This window comes from Eucalyptus grandis, chromosome 6 (genome assembly GCF_016545825.1).
Source record: "Eucalyptus grandis isolate ANBG69807.140 chromosome 6, ASM1654582v1, whole genome shotgun sequence".
Lineage (NCBI taxonomy): Eukaryota > Viridiplantae > Streptophyta > Magnoliopsida > Myrtales > Myrtaceae > Eucalyptus > Eucalyptus grandis.
Window position 1 is genome coordinate 51,260,081 of NC_052617.1, and position 20,731 is coordinate 51,280,811.

Genomic DNA, 20,731 nt, shown 5'->3' on the forward strand with positions numbered 1-20,731 from the left:
CCATTATCCTGCTTTCCCTAATATAAGTATGGAAGATATATAATTATCAATTGATAATTGAATACTTATTTGGTTTTCCATTTACTGGTCATGTATAAATTAGAATATGATGTTTTTATTCATTATTAAATAAGTGTGTTACTAATCATGTAAGGTTAATTCCACTTTTCTCGAGTTGTCAATTTATCCAAAGATTTATATTGTATGCGCGTTACAAAATAACTAGTATGTATTTTACAATGCTTCTTTACCTATGTTGAATTTTTTAAGAGAGTTATAAGAGTGACATATATTATTATCTATAAATGCAAATGAAGCCGAGAATTCCTTGTAGCATACTGATGTCACAAAGTGTTGACACCATAAAATCCAGAGTCTATAATATTTTGAATAGTATTACTTTTGTTTGCCCATTGACTGGGAAAGATAAAATCTTATATTTTAGAGAGATGTTTACATCAATTAATTTCTGTCGGTGTGTCCTTTGGTGTATGTTTTTGTCGGCCTGGAAGTTTCCTTTGTACTAGTCTATAAATAGGCTTTGTGTGGTGGTTCCCCTAACCGCATATTAATCTCTTTATTAAGTAACGGCATATTTCTTATTCTTGCACCTTTACTTTCTTAGTAACTTGCTTCAATGTAATCAAAACCAAACTGCTTCTTCGAGATTTCCTGCCATCAACTACCGGAGCCCGCAATTGAGTATTCGAGTCTGTTTTAGACCTCGACTTGAAGACCTAAGGTCAAGTTCTTTTTTCATTTCTTGATCGTCATTCGCTCGGTTAATGCATAAGGACTGCAGTTGCGCAGAAGTTTCTGATCTGTTGAGGTCAAGCCACAATCAACCTGGCACGACTTGCATTTTTCAGGCTCGTGTAATTGGAGCGCAGACAGGAAGAGATGGGGAAAACAAAAGAAAGAAAGAAAACCATTGGAGAAAAAGGAAGTTCAAAGTCCGGCAAGGTAATTGTGGCAACCACTAATTTACAGGCGGAGGCGCTCCTTCGTTTCTGAATTGCTGAGGACGTCGAGACCTTTGCAAGGTGATTTACAAATTTTTGGTGACAAATGATCCGAATAACTAGCAGTGAAAAGATTGAGTCTCTTCACGTCTTACATACAAGATTAAAGTAAAAAAAAAACAGCTAAGTGTAGCTACTTTTCAATCTCAATAGAAGGGCGAGAACGTTATGTATACACAACCTATAAATAGAAAAGATGATTAAATCTGAGCAAGGCAATCAAATGCCGCCACTTCTGGTCGCGGATTGTAAGCTGTCCATCATTACCTTCCTGATCCAAAAGCTGACGAGGGACATGAAACGCGAGGCAGCATCCTGCATGCGAAAACAATCTTACGACATGCTTCCATATTCGCGACAGCAGGCAAACTTTCCAACAAGTCGCAACGAGACAAATACAAATTTCCAGGATTTTTAAGCCAGAAAGATCCGGTAGCTCTTTCAAGGACGGGCATGAATCAATATAAATATGCTCCACTGATTCTGATTGTTCGAGACCTTGAATCTCAACTAGCTCTGGACAATTAGTAACCCCCAAAAACCATAGCCTCTTTAAGCTTTGTGCGTGAGATAGTCTTTCGAGGAATTCACAGTCCTATAACTGCAATTGACGAAGGCTCTCCAACTGTTCAAGCACATCCAGTGGAATTTCTGTCAAGAATGACCTGCATACCTCTATTCTGGACAAATATTTGAAGGTGGGAAGGCATGGCCATCCATCTGTGGAATCAAGATCGAAAAACCTCAACCCACCAAAATTGGGCGGAACCGCCTCAAGAAATTAAAAGGTGGAGCCTGGTAATTCAAGATCTTGGAGTTCGGTAAGGGTACTAAAGTCAGCAGGCAACATGGTCATGTCTGAAAGGTCCAATCTCAACCACGTCAACTTAGTTAACCTCCCAATCCACTGCAAATCTTGAGCTTGGCATGCATTTGGTGATGCATGAGGCATATTAAGATATCTAGGAAGACGACCACCATTAGATAAATTCAGATTTTCTAAGATGGTCAGGTTTGACAGATTTTGAATCCTCTGTAAAGCTGAAGATGAAATGTCCAAAGATGCCAAACTTTCAGGAAGCTGCGGCAATTCTTGAAGCTCACGACAACCAACCAAACCCAAATCATAAAGTCGAGAAAGCTGACTAATAGTTGGGGGCACTTCAGAAAAGCAAGTATTATTTAGGCTTAGGTTTTTCAAAGATGATAGTGCCCCAATTTCCATGGGAATTTCTCCCTCCAAAAATTTGCAATTGCTGGCTTCTAAATATTCAAGCTTCTCCGACGCCCCTATTGTCTGAGGTAGCTTTCTCCAGTTACAGCTTTCCATGAGTAGTAACTTCAATCTCATAAGCTCTCCAATCGAATCGGGCAACTCCATGATATTCATGCGAGACAGATTCAACTGAACTAGAGATTATAGTTTTCCAATTGAATTTGGAAGTTTTTCCATAGATGAATCACTCAAAGACAATTCTTGAAGACCAAGTATCTCTCCTATTGAATTCGGAAGTTCAAGGAGTTCCAACTATTCCATTTCTAGTGTTGATAGACACTTTTTAGATTACCTAATGAGTCTAGCCATGATTGACATATCATGCCAAGATTGAGCGTGGTTGGAGCTCCTTTAAGCATCTTCAAACCATTACACCCATTAATTTCCAAGTGCTTCAAATGCAGCAGCATACTAACAGATGGGTCAATTTCCTCCAGACTTCCACAGTCCTTCACAACGAGTCTCTCCAAAGTCAAGCACGTAGAGAAGTTAGGCGTCTTGGTCAACCTTCTACAATTCACAAGATGCAGGACTTTTAACGTACAATTTCCCTGTAAAATTAATTTGTACTAGAAGTTAGGCATCATAATCACTATGCACAAAGAAAAAGAGTTAATGTTAATTACTCATGTTGCATAATATCATACCGTGATTTGGCTCCATCCATCCCAATCAGTTGCAATGTAGATTCTGAAATTTTTAGGACAACCAAATTGCCTAGAGAGAAGTTAGTAGCTTGAAACTTTGACGGACAATTTTGCCAAGAGAGCCATTTTAGCTCCGAAAGGAGATCTTGGAAGTTCCCAACAAAATTTCCTCCACTGAATTTAAGGAACTTTAACTTTACCAGCCCTAAAATATCTTCTTGTGTAATATTGCACACTTGAGATTGTCTTCCTAGTTTGAGTGTCACTGTTTTTTCTGTCCCCTAGGAAAGGTAATTATAGCCAAATTAGCCTCTGCTTTGGTGGACATAAAAAAATGACTCATGAATTCAAAACAATATATTTTCTCTTTGTTGGTAAAAGAACGAAAAAAGGGGTGATCATCGTAACTATCTCTTTGACTAATAAGTCATAATTACGATTACGCAGTTCACCTGTAAGTATACGAGCTTGTTACCACAACCCAACCAGCCTAGCAATAGGCGAAAAATCTCTCACATGAGATAGTAAATTCCCAAAGCACAAACTAGCCAGAGGTTCTCCATTACCAATGAGCTACCACGCTCAGTCATAAATTAACATAGCAGCGACCTATTTTGTTTTCTAAACAGAGTGAAAAGTAGAATTTTAGTAAATACGTACCTCTTTTCTTTGTACAACATCCATGGCTACGATGGAACACCATATTCTACTAAGCTCTCCAAGATGTTCGATGCTCTCCTTGCGAACAAGTTCCCTCCCTAAATCTCTGAGTTGGTCATGCATCCAAATGTCATTATTCATAATTTTTATCAGAGAAATTTTAACAAGAACTGAGATGGCTTCGTAAGAAAAAAATAACATGCCATCCATATAGAAATTGCATCGCTTCTTTTTTCACCAGCCATGTGGCATGGAATGTCAAGAAATATTTTTTCTGCTCATATATGCCAACATGTCATAACTTACCTTCAATATGTCCTGAACTTCTTTGTGAGGCATTTTTTTCAGCTTGGCTAATACATCATCCCATACTTCTTGGCTCTCGTTGCAAAGTGAGGATCCAATAACCACAAGGGATAGTGGAAGTCCACCGATGATATTCACAATTTCTCTTGTTATTTTATCATATTTAAGGGGAGGAGTACCGCTCTCAAATGCATATCTACTAAAAAGTCGAATGGCAAGAGAATCATGCATCTCCTCCATTTTGTAGAAGTGATAAACTTTAGGATGCATTGAGGCATTATTCTTGTAAATTTTCAAAAAACTGATGTCCCTAGTTGTCACAATAATTCTACTTCCTGGACCAAACCAATTGCATTTTCCTGCTAGCTTCTCGAGCTGGTCCTTTTTATCCAAATTATCAAGAACAATCAGAACTTTCTTGTGGCAACACCTTCCTCTAATCATGTTGATCCCAGAGTCGGTATCATGAACTTTTATGGATTGAGACTTGAGGATGTCAAACAATAATCTGTTTTGCAATTTCACAATTTTACCCTGCTGTGAAAATTCTCGAACGTCTGATAGGAAGCTGCAACCTTGAAACTGAGAAGCAATTTGGTTGAAAACAACTTTGGCAAGAGTTGTCTTACCAATTCCACTCATTCCATGTATAATGACAAACTGTACATCGAGAGAGTCTTTGCCAAAGGAATTCATCACAGCTTGCACATGATCATCGATTCCAATTAAATGATCAGGTACTACTCGGACTCCTCTTGACAGTTGCCTTGAAACCTCATCGGTAACAAGTTTAATAAGTGCCCCTTGGCTGCCGAACAAGAAATTCAGATTGAGTAACAACATAGAGAACATCAAGTTCCAGGATTTTCTAAATGTGAATTTGGCATTTACATCAGTGGCGGAAATAGCAAAATTTATTTAGCAGCCAAAGCAAATTTAGGCCAAGATATCTATGTATTACGTCTTTTTACAATGAGAAAGGAACAAAACTACGCAAACAGAAAGAGAGAAGATTTGTAGCAAAACTACCAAGTCAAAAACACGACAATCAGAAGTTAAGGCCCATGGCGTGGAACCTTGAAACCGAGAAAAACAACACATTCACGGCAAAATAACCACAGAGAAATACACTGTCGTCCTTGAATTATGCAAGCATCACGTTTATGCTTGAAAGAACTAATTCCTGGAAATTTAAACCACCTAAAAGTTAATACCGAATTAGTCAATAACACTACTCTTTTGTTGGATGCTCAGCATAGGATATAATTTCATCCGGCGAGCGATGCATTTTTTCGTGAAAAATTACTGATTAGTAACTATTATTTCCTAAAGATAATCGCAAGTAGGTATCACTTAAAAAGCCTCTAAAAATCATCAACTTTCAACGAGGAAAACACGTTGTCTAATTTAATTCGCTCGCCAAATTTAAGTGAGAGCCTCCACAAACAGCTAAACATTCTTTCCTTAAATATGCAACCGGCTAAATAAATTTGCTCTCCATTTAATCTTGTAAACATAACAAACATCCAAGCATCTCTAAGATATTTGAAAAACCAGACTACTCACAGGGACTTAGCTTGTAAGAATTTGTGATCCAAATTTTTGAGTTTTCTAAGATAGACATTTGCTGGTACAGTCTAGAAAAATCTTACAGAAGATCTTGTATTTGTGGCTGCGAGTTGAAGACTACGCGGGCAGCATTCTAGAGGAATCCAGTTTGATAAGTTGTCGAAGACTGAGGCCTGAAGATGTCGGCAACAAAGACTGGAAAAATCTTGTAAATAAGTTAACAGTTGTGGAAGAGAGTCGGTGGAGCTGCTCCACAACTGTACTTAAGTGCATATCCTCTAGCTTCCTCACCATTCCGACTACACCATGCATACTCCTCTATATAATAACTATGAAACTATATTTCCATATCCTATAACCTACTATCCCTTGAATACTCATCTATATATCTTTCCCTTTGGCCATTCCTCCGCGTCAACTATACCATACGGATATACACTTGTACACTTTCAAACTACAAATTATCTTCAAAATCAAAACGTGTTTCTGCGCAAACTAAAATTTCAACATAGCTATACAAGAGTATCAACTCTAGCAAAGCAGGGATTCCTTATTGTAAGTCCCCTAAATTAAACTCTAATCCCTTAACACTGAGTGTGGTCATCCTCTAGATCTGCTAAACATCAACCCTCAAGATAAATTTCGATGGATCGGATTATCACTTCAGAAAACATCACTTTCTAACCCCTCATAGGGAAGGGGTCTAGAGTGTTCAGTAACTACAATTTACCAGAAAATGAACATAAAAATTTGAGAAGGTTTCCTATCCTTGAATCACATCAGATTTATTCTTTGCACAAAAAAAGGGGAAAACAGTAGGAAATCAGCTGATCTAAGTTCATCACCCAAAAAAGTAATTACCGGAGAAAATTAAACCAATCACAGCAAAATCCATAAGGACCTCACTTTCATTAGAAGCATAAATTCTTTCCGCAATTAGGCAGCAGTATAAATCAATCTCTTGTTTGATACACCGATGGCAGTTATCAAATTCCTTCAACCATACGCATCTCGTCACCATTTACTTATCTAAATAGGAGAGTTTGTCACAGTACTTAACTCAACATTTAAGCTAATAATCTTTATTTGTCGCTCTAGGGTTATCGTATGCATATTTGAAGACATGAAAAAGGACTGAAGAAGAGCATCCGAAACTCTCTTACCCAATATCTTTGCAGTCCCATCCTTTGATCGAAGCGACCTCTATTAGAGCCTTCTTCCACCGTTGCAAATCATCATAGCTGAACCTGTCCTCATGCCTTTTCAAGGCATCAGCGTATAATCCAGTTCTGAGCTTAACATCATAAGGATCGACGTCAAAGAAAATAGGAAGAATCACTTTGTCTACCGATCTTCTTGAGCATTCCACCATATGGGCGAGCTCGCGGAGACACCATGCACTAGATGCATAGTCTCTAGAGAAGATGGGCACAAAAATTCTGGAGTTTTCGATCGCATGTAGAAGCTCGCCTCCAATTTTTTCACCTTTTCGGATCTCTTCATCGTCTAAGAAGACGCGGATCCCAGCTCTATCCAAGGAGTGATATAGGTGATCAGTAAAGTTGAGCCGAGTGTCCGGCCCTCTGAAATTCAAGAACACATCAAATTCAGCTCCCAGTGACTCACCACCCTCACCCGTGGAGGACGATGTTGCTGCATCCGAGTCTTCCCTTTTTCTCTTCATCGTCACCAACGCCAAGTGCTGAGTTGAATTGCTTCTGGCGTGTGCGATTCCAGGAGAGGATGTCGTTTGTAAAAGAGCTAAAAAGCGTAGTAAATCACTTTTGCTTTTCTTTTACGCAACATTTTTTTATTCCATATCCTTGGCACTTTGTACATTTCCCAGATAGCAATCGCGCGTGCTAACGAAACCTCGGGGAAAGACTTTGAATCTTGGGGGGACGAACGTCCCAACTTCTCAAGAAGTTTCAGATGTGTCCAAAGGCGGACCAAACTGGACCCGGATTTTCAGGTGAGCTTTTATCGCACGCCACACGGAGATTCTTGACAAACTCTATGGTAAGTAGATCTGCAAGATTTACCGTGCTCTATAAATGCCATCGCATGTTCACAACCTTCTCGTTTGAGCCTATAAGCGATAAGCTCTCTGATGTACAATGGTCTAGCTAATTCTACATGTTTGCGCGTACATGTCTATGTCCACTTAAACTGATATCAGTTTGTTGGTTGAACTTTTTGGGGAATGTATTTGCCAAAATGCAAATACTTTTTTTGGTAAATGGGGTTTTCGAAATACAAATATCGTTTGGTAAAATTTGCATTTGTAAAGGACTTTTATTAAATTAAAAAAACAAAAAAACATTTGTCTTATTTTTTTTGAAGTCCGGCCACCGGACCGCCGGATCCATTTCGCCGGATCTGGTCGCCTGGGGTCGCATGACCACGACGGCTGTCGCTTGGGGTCGCGCAACCCAGGTGACAGCCGCCTGGGGTCGCTCGACCCCGGCGATCGTTGCCTGGGTCGTGCGATTCAGGCGACAACTGCTTGGTTAGCGCGACCCAGGCGTCGCCTGAGGTCCGGCGATCGTCGTCGGGGTCGGGGGACCCTTGGCCGACGCATTGCCGGCACGCGCCTCCCTTGGCCGGGCGGTCGTCGGCCTCCAATCGGCTTCTCTCCGGTGAAGATGGAACAGAGAAGTTGCATTCCGAAAATGCAACTTCCCAATGGATCTCTCCCCTCCATTCCCTAAAGCCCCTTCAAGCCCCTTGGAGATGCAATTGCATCTCCCCAAAGTCCCAAAATATTGAACCAAACACTACTCGCTTTTGCCCAAACCCCTTTAGAGGCCAAAAGCCCTTCTAAATGCCGAACCAAACGGGCCATCATCTAAATTATTAATTACATAGGTTTTATGATGAAGTCATGTAATCAGTGATCCAAACAGACTGATCTTTCCTGTTTATGTTCCACGCAAATTCTTTTCTACTCTCAGCGGGATGTCGGGGTGATTTGGGTATCATGATACTTGTGTGAGAAAGTGCATAGTGTGTGTGGTTGGGTGTTAAATTGTACCAGAGGAAGAATCTACAATCTGATATATAGGGTTGCTGTACAGTAAATGAGGTAGAGTACCTATAAATGAGTTACGTAGAATTGACGGATAAAAGGCTTTGACAGTCGAAGATGAGAATGAAATATATGACTTTTCATAAACGCGTGTCTATTTAAATGATCATTTTATAATATAAATTAGATAAGGTCCCTGTAATTGAGTTTTGTAAGATACATGTAATCTTCATATGATTTCTTGATTATAAAAATCGAATTGATTGGGTTTCTGCCGCTGCCCTTTTCCTTGCAGTTGTCGGGAATAATTCCCATTATTTTAGTTACCAAGAGTCCATTATTAGAGAGAAGAAAGGGGGCAGGCTAATGGATTATTATAAGTGTTTGTATAAGATTAGTGCAGCACTTAAGGTGGGGGCATCTGTTGCCCGAGCAAATACATTGTGTTTTCGATCAATCTGACCGAATTCCAGAATAATTTGCTGACAACTTTTAGTCAACTCTTTTCCATTGACAATCTGTCAGCTAGCCTCCGTCATAACTAATTCCTAATCGGGGCAAAAAAAAAAAAAACATGTGGTTTTCGACTTCAATCTCGATCCGGTCTTGTCCATCTCCCAAGTTTTTCCTCCCATGGATTGATCCATCATGTCATGAAGGATGACGAGAAACACTAAAACAAAACCGAAAGCTTCGTGTTGAGGCCATCTATTTAAATTTCGACCGATCCATAAACTTTTTTTTTTTTTAGTAGTGGATATTTGGAGTCTTCGATATGAGTAATAGATGTCGAGCATACCCCCAAAAGAGACACTGTGATTTAAGTACGGGATTGACTAAATCCGAACCAAAGATACGAACTATTGAGTAAGGGTCATATAATCACTTTAGGACCAAAAGCTCAATGTAGATCCAGATGTAGGTTCATTCCTCAACATATGTGATGGATCATATGAATTGGAAAATTGTTCAAAAAATCCTAAAATTATTATACTTTTGCCAATTAATCATAAACATTTCAATTTTACTTATTGAATCATAAACATTTTCATGTTTTACTAATTAAATTCATTTAACTAATTTTAGCAGAAAATTGTTGACATGAACGTTGGTAATGCCACATAAAATGGCTGACTCTAATATTGACAATTTTTAATAATTTTATTTAAAACATTGATTTTTTCATTCTTTTTTTTTTTTTCCTTTTCTTTCTCGACCCTTGCCGGCCACTACACAAGGGTGGCAGCCCTCACTAGACTTGGTAAAAAAATATAAAACATTATAATATTGTTCACATTAACACCGACCGTCCTATGTGGCATTATCAGCTTTCACGTCAACGATTTTTAATTAAAATTAACTAAATACACTTAACTAGAATATTTTGAAAATGTTAAGTTTTCAATTGGCAAGATTTTGAAAAAGTTTAAGACTTAATTGACAAATTTAAAAGGTTTTAGATTGATTTAATAAGAGTACAATAGATTTAGAACTTTTTGAATAATTTTCCTCAAATAAGTAATAGTTATGTCGCTAGTAATGAGGACATGTCGGATTATCAGTGGAGCTTGATGGAATATCAAGTCGAGGTAGAGATTCAATATGCTAGTTGTTCCTACTCTTTTACCAATAAAAGGAAGAGGAACAAAAAAAAAAAAAAAAGGGGGGGAAACAAATGAAGGACCTATAAGGATTGTTTTTTGACTTATGTCCTATAATGTCACCATGCTAGAGTGACTTATTTTACGGGCATAAGTAAGGACAATTGGATCCAAGGTAGGGCGTTTCCTCCTTAGAATTGGGAACCACAGAGCCAATTTCACAAAAAATGAGAATCAAGAGTCGCTCACTGGCTCCTTTGACCTGGTTGTCGGGCTCTTCCCTTCCAAGACTCCCCATTCCCCACCGTAAGTGTGGCTTAACAGCCAACACGAACTTCTGGTTGGAGAGCTTCTGCGGCAGCTCGGGAGGGATTATGGATGGTAGGAATGGGAAGGAGGAGACGGGGATCTGGGCGGGGCCGGGAGGACGGTGGTGGGGCCAGATTGGACTCTAGCATTGATGAGGTTCTCGTTCTCCTTGATGTCGGACTGGGAGGAGGCGTGGAGAGGGTTGATGTCGTTGTGGGCGTGCGACATCTTTCCTTCTTCTCGGGAAAGTGTTAGGGCTTGTGGGTTTCTCGGGAAAGTTCCTAGTGGGTGATGGAAATGCTGGAGAGAAAGAGAGAGAGATTGGCTGTTCAGAAAGGGAGCGAGATCCGGAGAGGAGAATGAAGCCAAGAGACGGAGGACGAGGTGGCAGCAATGTGGAGGAAATGCGAGAGAGGATGCGCAAAATTGACGTCTTCGCCAAATCGGGGATTTTGTAAATTTTAACATAATATGTGTGTATGTGGATATGTACATCGGTGAAGTTTTGTCCAGTTCAGTGCGGTTCCTAGTGTTTTTGCACGCTCTTAGACATCAAAGGGCAAAATTACTAAAAAAGTCATTAACATATTACACTTTTATCAATTTAGTCATAAATATTCCAATATAGATAATTTAGTCTTAAAAATTTTAATGATTTATTAATCTAGTCTTAAACATTTCAATTGTGTCAATCTTATCCTAAATATTTTAACAATTGCCAATTTAATTCTTCCAACTAATTTTGACCGAAATCAGTAATGTTGTAGCCTAATTAATGCCAACCGTTCTTTGTGGCATAACCAATGCTAACGGAGATAAAAAAAAAAAAAAAAAAAAATTAAAAATTTCTGAATTTTTTTCTGAATTTTTTCCTTTCCTTTTCTTTTTCCTTTATTTCTTCTGCCAAACATCACCAGGTTGCCAACAGAGGTTGCTAGCCACTAGCGAGGGCCTTGATGCCCTCGTCAACCATAGGCGATGGTTACCCCCACCTAGGCAAGGCTCTCCCTCAGCTAGGGTGACCCTCACCAGCTGAGGCTTGGGTGTTCTGAAGTCCAAGACATTGACTTGAAGACCTAAGATTCAGTTTGTGTTTCTTTCTTGATCGTCAATTCGTCTGTTTAATGCATAAAGACCAGTTGCGTCGAAGTTTCCGTTCCCAAGTGACGATCAACATGGCATGCCTGGCATTTCTCTATCCCGTGTAATTTTAGCGCAAACATGAATAGAGGAAAAACAAACACGTATTGGAGAAAAACGAAGTTCAAAGTCTGACAAGGTTATTGTAGCAGCCACCAATTCACAGGCGAAGGACTCCTTCGTTTCTTAATTTGCGAGGACATGTAGACCTTTGCAATGCGATTTAGAAAAAAATTGGCGGCAAATGACCCAAATAATTAGCCACGAAAAGATTTGAGTCTCATCACATCTTACGTACAAGAATTAAAAGAGAGCTAAACGTAGCATCTTTTCAATGTCAGTGTAAGGATAAGAATGTTTATGTATTCACAAGCTACAAATAGGGAAGATGGTGAGTGAACAAAGTCAATCAGACGCAGGCAATAGCTTCTCAGCATGCCATTCAAATGCTGTACTAGTAAATGCAAGGCAGCATCCCACATTTGGAAAGAAACGACTCACGTGTTTCCTTGTTCGCTACAATAGGTAAACTTTCCAAGGAGTCGCAATGAGATATCTCCAACTTCTTCAAGTTCTGTAAGCTGGACAAATCTGGTAGCTCTTTCAAAGACGGGCAAGACCAAATTGTTAAACTCTCCACTGATTCTGATTGTTTCAGACCTTGAATCTCAACTAGCAAAGGGCAATGACTAACCTCCAAAACCACTAGCTTTCTTAAGCTTTGTATATGGGACAGTCTTTTAAGGAATAGACAGTGCAATACATGCAATTCTCTTAGGTTCTCCAACTGTCCAATCACATCAAGTGGAATTTCTGTTAAGCACGACCTGCACACATCCATTCTGGACAAATATTTTAAGGAGTGAAGGCATGACCATCCATCTGTGGACTCAAGATCATAAAACCTCAAGAACTTAATTTTGGGCGGAATCCAATTGAGAGATTGAAAGGTGAAGTCAGGTAATTCGAGACATTCGAGTTCAGTGAGGGCACAAAAGTCAGCAGGTAACACAGTCATTTCTACAAGGTCCAATGCCAACCAAATCAACTTAGTTAACCTCCCAATCCCTTGCAAATCTTGAGATTGGCATGCATTTGGTGGTGCACAAGGCATATTAAGATATCTACGATGACCATAATCTGATAACCACAGAAAACTTAAGTTGGTCAGGTTTGACAGATCCGGAATCCTTTGTAATGCTGAAGATGAAATGTCCAAACGTACCAAACTTGTAGGAAGCTCTGGTAATTCTTGAAGCTCATTACAATCCAGCAAATCCAAATTTTGAAGTTGAGAAAGCTGACTAATACTTGGTGGCACTTCAGAAATACGGGTCCCTGATAAGTCTAGCTCTTTCAAAGATGATAGCGCCCCAATTTCCATCGGAATTTCTCCCTCCAAAAATCTGCACTCGCCGGCACCTAATCGTGCAAGCTTCTCCAACTTCCCTATCACCTTAGGTAGCTTTCTTAATTTACATTCTCCCACATCAAGCTTCTCCAATCTCTTAAGCTCTCCAATTGAACCAGGCAGCTCTATAATGTTTGTACAAGATAGATTCAACTTGACTAGAAATTTTAGTTTCCCAATTGACTCTGGAAGTTTATTCACGGATGAGTTTCTTAAAGACAACTTTTGAAGACCAGCTATTTCTCCTATTGAATCCGGAAGTTCAAGGAGTTCCATATTTTCCATCTTTAACATTGACAGATGCTTTAGATTACCTAATGAGTCTGGCCATGAATGACGTGCCATGCCTAGATTGAGCGTTGTTGGAGCTCCTTTAAGCACCCTTAAACCAATACATCCTTTAACTTCCAAGTGCTTCAAATGCTTCAGCATAGTAATGGATGGGTCAATCTCAATGAGCCTATCACAATCCTTCACAATGAGTCTCTCCAAAGTCAAGCATGTAGAGAAGTCAGGCGTCTTGATCAACCTTCTACAACTCACGAGATGCAGAACTTTTAATCTACGCTTTCCCTGTAAAATTACTCATACAGGAATGTACAAGGATTGTCAAATTCATTGTGCACAAAGAAAATAAGTAAATGTAAATGGCTCATATTACAAGATATCGTACCATGATTTGGCTCCATCCACCCCAATCATTTGTAATGTCAGATTCTGAAATTTTGAGGACAACTAGATTGTTTGGAGAGAAGTTAGTAGCTTGAAACTCTGACGGACAATTTTTCCAGGAGAGCCATCTTAGCTCCAAGAGGAGATTTTGGAAGTCCCCTACAAAGTTTCCTCCATCCAATTCAAGGATCCTTAATTTCACCAGCCTTAAAATGTCTTCACGTGTAATATTGCACACTTGAGATTGCCCACCTACTTTGAGTGCCACTATTTTCTTTGTTCCCTAGTAAAAGAAATTATAGCTCAATTAGCCCAGCTTTGGTGAACATGAGAAAAAGACTCATGAATTTAACGAATATCTTTCCTTTTTCTTGGTAAAAGGCTGGGAAGGGGTGAATGACGTAGCCATCACTGCAACCCCACTGGAAGTCAAGAAATCTCCACATGAGGTAACAAATGTCTAATGCATAATCCGGCTAGAGGTTCTCTCACGACATGGCTCAAACTTATGATTTATGGAAGATAGAGTGACCTCTTTACCACTGAGCTACCATGCTCTGTGGCAATCTAATACAGTACCGACCTACTCTATTTTCTACACAAAGTAAAAAGTAGAACTTTAGTGAATACGTACCTCTTTTCTTTGTATAACATCCACAGCTACAGTGGAGCACCATATTCTACTATGCTCTCCAGGATGTTCAATGCTCTCCATGCGAACAAGTTCCCTCCCTAAAACTCTGAGTTGGTCATGCATCCAAATGTGGTCATTCATTATCTTTATCAGAGACATATTAACAAGAGCTGTGATGGCTTCAATGGGAAAAAAGTCACAAGATCTCCACATAAAAATTGCATCACTTCTGTGTTCACCGGCCATGTGGCATGCAATGTCAAGGAAAATTTCTTTCTGCTCGTATTCCAACATGTCATAATTTACCTTCAATACGTCCTGAACTTCTTTGTGAGGCATTTTCTCCGGCTTGGCTAATATATCCTCCCATACTTCTTTACCCTCGCAGTAAAGTGAGGATCCAATAACCACAAGAGCCAGTGGAAGTCCACCAGTGATTTTCACAATTTCTCTTGTTATTCTGTCAAATTCAAGTGGAGGAGCATCGCTCCCAAATGCATATCTACTGAAAAGTTGAATAGCATAAGAATTATGCATCTCCTCCATTTCATAGAAGCAATACACTTTAGGATGCATTGAGGCATTATTCTTGTTCTTTTTGAAAAAACTGATATCCCTAGTTGTCACGATAATTCTACTCCCCGGACCAAACCAATCACACTTTTCTGCTAGCTTCACAAGTTGGTCCCTATTATCCAAATTATCAAGAACAATCAGAACTTTCTTGTGGCAACATCTTTCTCTAATCATGTTGATCCCAGAGTCAGTATCATAAATATTTATGGACGTAGACATGAGGATGTCAGACAATAATCTGTTTTGCAATTTCACAATTTTACCCTGCTGCCAAAATTCTCGAATGTCTGACAGGAAGCTGCAACCATCAAACTGAGAAGTAATTTCATTAAAAACAACTTTGGCAAGAGTTGTCTTACCAATTCCGCCCATTCCATGTATTACAACAAACCGCACATCGAGAGAGTCTTTGTCTAACAAATCCATCACGGTTTTCACTTGACGATCAATTCCAACCAAATGATCAGGCACTATTCGAGCTCCTCTTGCCAGTTTCCTTGATACCTCATCGGTAACAAGTTTTATGAGTTCCCCTTGGCTGCAATACAAAAAATTCAGATTAAGTAACAACATAGAGAAAATCAACTTCCAGGATTTTCTAAGAGTGAATTCACCATTCACATCAATGGTAGAAACAGATAATTTCATTAGCCAACTGAATCAATTGGCTAAGACATCTATTTTAAACATACATACACACACAGAAAGAGAAAGGAAGAAACTATGCATACAGAAGGAGAGTAGAAGATTGCTAGCAAACCTACCAAGTCTAAAAACACAAGAATAAAAAATTATCGCCCATGCTCTGAAAACGTTAGGATGACAACACATTCTCGGAAAAACAACCTCAGAGAAATACACTGTCGTTCTCAAAATATGCAAATTATCATGTTTATGCTGGGAAAGACCAAAATCATGGAAATTTGAATGGCCTAAAATAAATATTAAATTAGTCATAACACAACTCTTCCATTGTGTACTCAGAACAGGATATAACTTTGTCCAATGCGTTTGCTTCGCATAAAATAAAAGGTTTGGAAATTATTTTTTCCTAAAAAAATATAATTAGCACGTATCAAAACATTGTGTCGTCATTCTCAAGATCTGCTAAAGATCAATCATCAGAAAAGTTTTGATAGAAGTCATAAAACTTCCAGTGTGGCCAATGAACCCCCATGCTGTCTCCCCCAACTCAGATCCATGTATGGCATTATCACTTCAGAAACCATGGGGCTCACAGCAAGGGGGTCAAGAATGCTAAGTATACCAGAAAAAGTAAATCGGCTATTCTGAATTTATCATCCAAAAAAGTGACCGCTGAAACAAATCAAACCACTTTAATTAGTTGCCCACCCGACATCCAGATCTTCATCAAGAACCGCACAACTTATTTTCATAATTGTGCAGCAGTATATATCAACATTTAAGCCAATAGTTCTTATTGGGCGCTCTGGGTTTATTGTATTTATATCTGAAGACATGAAAAAGGAGTGAAGTATATAGTCTTTAGTAAAAAGCTCTGGAAACTCTCTTACCCTCTACCCTTGCAGTGCCATCCTTTGATCGAAGCGACCTCTGTCAGAGCCTCCTCCCACTGTTGTACTTCATTGGTGCCAAACCTCTCCTTGTGCCTTTTCAAGGCATCGATGTATAATCCAGTTCTGAGTTTAACATCGTAAGGATCGACATCGAAGAAAATGGGAAGGATCACTTTGTTCATTGATCCTCTCAAGCATTCCACCATGTGGGCGAGCTCGCGGAGACACAATGCGCTAGAGGCATAGTCTTGGGAGAAGATGGGCACGTAAATTCTGGAGTTGTTGATTGCACGTAGAAGCTCGCCTCCAATCTTTTCACCTTTTTGGATCTCTGCATCGTCTAAGAAGACGCGAATCCCAACTCCATCAAGGGAGTGATAGAGGTGATCAGTGAAATTAAGGCGAGTGTCCAGCCCTCTGAAATTCAAGAACACCTCAAATTCAGTTCCCAGTGACTCACTATCTCCACCTGTCAAGGACAATGTTGCCATGTCCAAGTCCCTTTTTCTCTTCATCTTCACTGAGATGAACTACTTCTTGTGTGCACGATTCTTCCTTGTCTGATTAGCGATTCCTGGAGAGGAGATTGTCAAAGAGCTAAAAAGTGTAGTAAATCAGTTTTGCTCCTTCTTCCCAGCATTTTCTTGGCACTTTCATACCCCAAAAAAAGTAGGAGCAATCACACACGCAACAGTACATCAGAGAAGGACTTTGAATCTTGGTGAGACTAGCATCCCAACTTTTGAAAGAAAAATTTCAGAACAGCAAAAATGTGTCAGAAGACATACCATTACAGAGCCGGGATTTGGGGCCAGCATTTTTCACATGCCAAAGATAATCTCTCATTCACAATCAGCCGCTGGGAGCTTCTCAACACCCTAAAATGAAAGAATCTAAGTTGAGTGGCTCTGCAAGATTGACTGTGCTCTATCAATGCCATCACACATTACAACAAGCATGTAATCAAGAAACTCTCATGAGCAGAGTGGCCTGGCTTATTCTTCATGTGTATGATCTATAGAAATTACCATTGTAAGGGTGCATTTGGTTCGGCTTTTGGGCAAAGGACTTTAGCCCAAAGGGTTTTCATGAAAAGCAGAGACTATTTGGTAAAATGTAATTGAAAGTGCATTGAGAAACAATTTTGAGAAAAATGCCATTTGGTGGAAACACATTTGAAAAGTCATTTGGATGACCAAATTAAGCTTTTTTAATGTTTAATGTGTTTAAAAATTGAAAAAACTTGCAACTGTTACAATTTGAATCTTGAAACCAACGTTAAAAAAAAAAAAAAACATTTTAACAAACTTATAAATAAATAAAAAATCACTTTTCTTTTTTGGCTAAAAAAAATCACATCAAAGTGGACTCTTTCTCAATTAAAAAGAGAATTTTTCATTATAATAAACATGATAACAAAGAAATCTGTTATCCTTAAAAATTACAAGAATTCTTAAATATTTCCTAAAGTTATAGTTATTTGATTGTGTAGATGTGCCATGTCAAAAGATGAACTATCTTGGAAGGTACCAGTGCACTTTTTGCCTCGCCTCACCTAATCCAACAATCACTTTCTTACTTTAACTTCACAGTTTCAACCATACTGCTCTTTCTGACCAAAATAAGAAAACCGCACTGCTTTTGGTTTGACACAACACTAGAAGCCTCTATACATTTACCTTGCCATCTCTCTATTCTTTTCATTGACGCTGGGGAATCTTTCCAGAGTTCATGTGCGATCTGTAGTACCCCATAAATTCACACTCTTCATTATACACCAAACCTAAACGTTTCATTGATTATTCAATTTGTTCACCTTGAGAGCCTTGATAAAACTACAAAAACAAAAAATATTATAGGAACTTGGAACCTACCCTACATACCCTAGAACTTGGAACCTGCCAATCAACAGATTCTGACATCTACCCGGGCCCAATTGTGGCTTCAATCTCATGCTCACCGTCACTGCCCAATTTAGCACCTGGAATCACATTTGCCTTTTCCTTTTTCAGTTTTATTCACATAAACATTACCCATCTTTCTCCTTCAAAATAGTTAGGTTATATATGCTCACAAGGACAGAACCTGCTCTGTTAATCCACTATGTTCAAACTGATCTAGGATCAAAGTTGTAACGGCATGCAATTGACATGATAATTTCCACAATTCTCATATTAAGTAGTATTTTATGATCACGCTCACTCATATTCACAATTCACATGAAAGGGTAAAACGTCACTTTTCATACAAACACTTCTCTTTCATCTTACTTTTCATCTTTAACCTACCGAAGTCTATTCCTCCAGATTTGCTTCCCCCACATCCATTATTCCAGACAACTATAAGGAAAATCATTCTCTTCACAATTTCCTTTACCTCCCAAATTACTTACTAATCATAGTGTAGCCGATTAAAGATTGGCAAATAAATGACCAGAACTGCTAATTGGCATCCATGCCAGCCATTGAGGTCCAACTAGATAGAGAGCGAGATAATGGACAGGGCGAGCGTGAGCAACAAGCCAGTGGCACCGAGAGACTACGCAAGCGGGATTCCGAGAGGTGACCACTAAAACTCACACAAGACTTGGTTTGCGCATTTCGTCGAACATGAGGCGTTCCTATAATTAAAGCAAGTGTGAGATTCTAAACTGTCCCCATACATGAACTGAGAATCAGCGAAACAACATCGAACTCAATCAGGTTTTGCTCAAACAGAAACGAGACCTTCAAGAATCCGTTCTTGACCCAAAGCAACGGAGACAGATCACTCGGATCTCACCTCGAAGACGCGATCAGCGGCTGCGGACTGCGAGCGAACCAGCATTAGAAAGACCTGAGGTGATCAGCGACGAAGAGCGGCGTCTGGACTCTCAAGGCTCTGGTCAAGTCTAGTTTTATTAAAAAAAACCACGCTCATCCCTACATAATTTGATAATAGTGATTATGAAGGAAGAGAAAAAATAATTAAAAACACAATCTCTAAATACATGAAATGATATCTGTATTATAATATATTCTTTTTTTTCGATAGCATTGAAATTCTACTAAATTAAATTCCTTCAAATTATTTCTCCTCGAGATTAATTGATCCGTTCTCATCTTTTCTAATTAGTCCCCTTGAGCATTATGTAAATCAAAAGGGAAAAACTTCATTTCCTTCTTCTATTTTTCCATATTCCAATGTCGCAAATTGACATTGAGCCATTGAGTTAAGGCGAGTCTCGCTCAATCATTCTAATAGTTTATCCCCACCATGCTCCTTGCCCAGTTTCTTCTTCTACTAATTTTATTTGTTAATTTTGTTCTCAGTAAGTTGTTCAGAGACACTTTCCCCTGTAGGTTCGTGGCATCCAAGAGATTCGGGCCTCTCTTTAAAGGCACTTCAAAGATTCAGCTGCCTTTGTTTACCATTTTCCCAAAGGCCTTTGGGCCTTTAAAGACACTTCGCCAAATGTTAAGGCCTTCGGCAAATTCTTTTGAAGAGTTTTTAGATAATGTATGTATGTGTGGCGAATGGCAGCGATAACACCAAACGCCAGACGAGAGAGAGAGAGAGAGAGTACGACACGTTCCGAAAGGGGAGAGGCCGAAAGCACATGCCAAGCATCAGCCCCTTTGTTTTAGTCCAATTAGTTGGCCAACCCCCAGTATCTATGAAGTCCTCTGAAGTTCCCCGACCCAAGGCAAGTCCATATGGGCTCTAACATTTTCAGATTTTTTTTTCCTTCCAATCTTATTCTCAATCAATTTTTGAAATTTCGAAAATGCCCTCTTCATTTTCCATCTTGTGTGACGTCACAAGTGATGCAAAATCTAACCACCACAAGAGCCAGATCCAGTGCCAATGAGAGTGGCCTGAGATCACGCAACTCAATGAGGGGTTGTCAAGGTGGCACAAGCTTCACAACTCTCACCTAAGGTCATGACCGTTGATACTAAATTTGGCCCATCGACTTCTATTAAAAGTTTAACATTCAATTTCTTTTTATAAAAATAAAAATAAAATAGAAGTCCTTTACAAAACTGTTACCAATTGCACATTTATATTATAAGTTGCCGAATACTATTTGCATTTCCAAAATCCCTTTAACTTAAATCTCTTTGCATTTCCCCAAAAGTAAAACCAAACATAACCTATGTTTACGATACAAAAACATTTTGAGTTTTATTGCTTCTTTTCAAGACTTGATTTTGCTTGAAGCCCTTTGATTTCCTCATTTCAATAGTATTTTTATATCATTCTTATGTGTAGTAAACAGGAATGATTCCAGGGATTGAAGTGAATATTTCAACAAAGACAGCACCAAATAAATTATTCAAGGAAAAAAAAAAAACTACCT

General features: G+C 39.0%; 2 protein-coding genes across 8 annotated transcripts; both read right to left on the reverse strand.

The window, feature by feature from the left end:
- Window positions 1–983: 983 nt before the first annotated feature.
- On the reverse strand, window positions 984–7,488 carry LOC104450593 (disease resistance protein RUN1). 4 transcript variants are annotated; one of them, XR_005552293.1, is made up of 6 exons: window positions 6,644–7,478; window positions 5,564–5,675; window positions 3,912–4,719; window positions 3,606–3,711; window positions 2,946–3,226; window positions 984–2,849 (listed from the first exon to the last, which is right to left on the reverse strand). XR_005552293.1 is itself a non-coding variant. In XM_039316032.1 (6 exons), exons 2-4 carry the CDS (start codon window positions 6,850–6,852, stop codon window positions 3,655–3,657), a joined length of 1,074 nt encoding a protein of 357 aa, XP_039171966.1. In that variant the 5' UTR covers window positions 6,853–7,009; window positions 7,116–7,483; the 3' UTR covers window positions 984–2,849; window positions 2,946–3,226; window positions 3,606–3,654. The 4 variants fall into 4 exon arrangements, 3 of the variants coding, with proteins under 3 accessions (XP_039171966.1, XP_039171965.1, XP_010063509.2); XM_039316032.1 differs by lacking the exon at window positions 5,564–5,675 and having other exon boundaries at window positions 6,644–7,009; window positions 7,116–7,483; XM_039316031.1 differs by lacking the exon at window positions 5,564–5,675 and having other exon boundaries at window positions 6,644–7,009; window positions 7,107–7,483.
- A 4,304-nt stretch (window positions 7,489–11,792) lies between these two features.
- Window positions 11,793–19,354, reverse strand: LOC104450594 (disease resistance protein RPV1). Of its 4 annotated transcripts, none has more exons than XM_018876494.2 (6): window positions 19,171–19,354; window positions 17,178–17,267; window positions 16,387–16,949; window positions 14,276–15,389; window positions 13,643–13,924; window positions 11,793–13,542 (listed from the first exon to the last, which is right to left on the reverse strand). In XM_018876494.2, the coding sequence occupies exons 3-6, from the start codon at window positions 16,902–16,904 to the stop codon at window positions 12,013–12,015; spliced, it is 3,444 nt and encodes a 1,147-aa protein (XP_018732039.2). In that variant the 5' UTR covers window positions 16,905–16,949; window positions 17,178–17,267; window positions 19,171–19,354; the 3' UTR covers window positions 11,793–12,012. The 4 variants fall into 4 exon arrangements, with proteins under 4 accessions (XP_018732039.2, XP_010063511.2, XP_039171661.1 ...); XM_010065209.3 differs by having other exon boundaries at window positions 16,387–16,963; window positions 19,171–19,353; XM_039315727.1 differs by lacking the exon at window positions 17,178–17,267.
- Window positions 19,355–20,731: the final 1,377 nt, after the last annotated feature.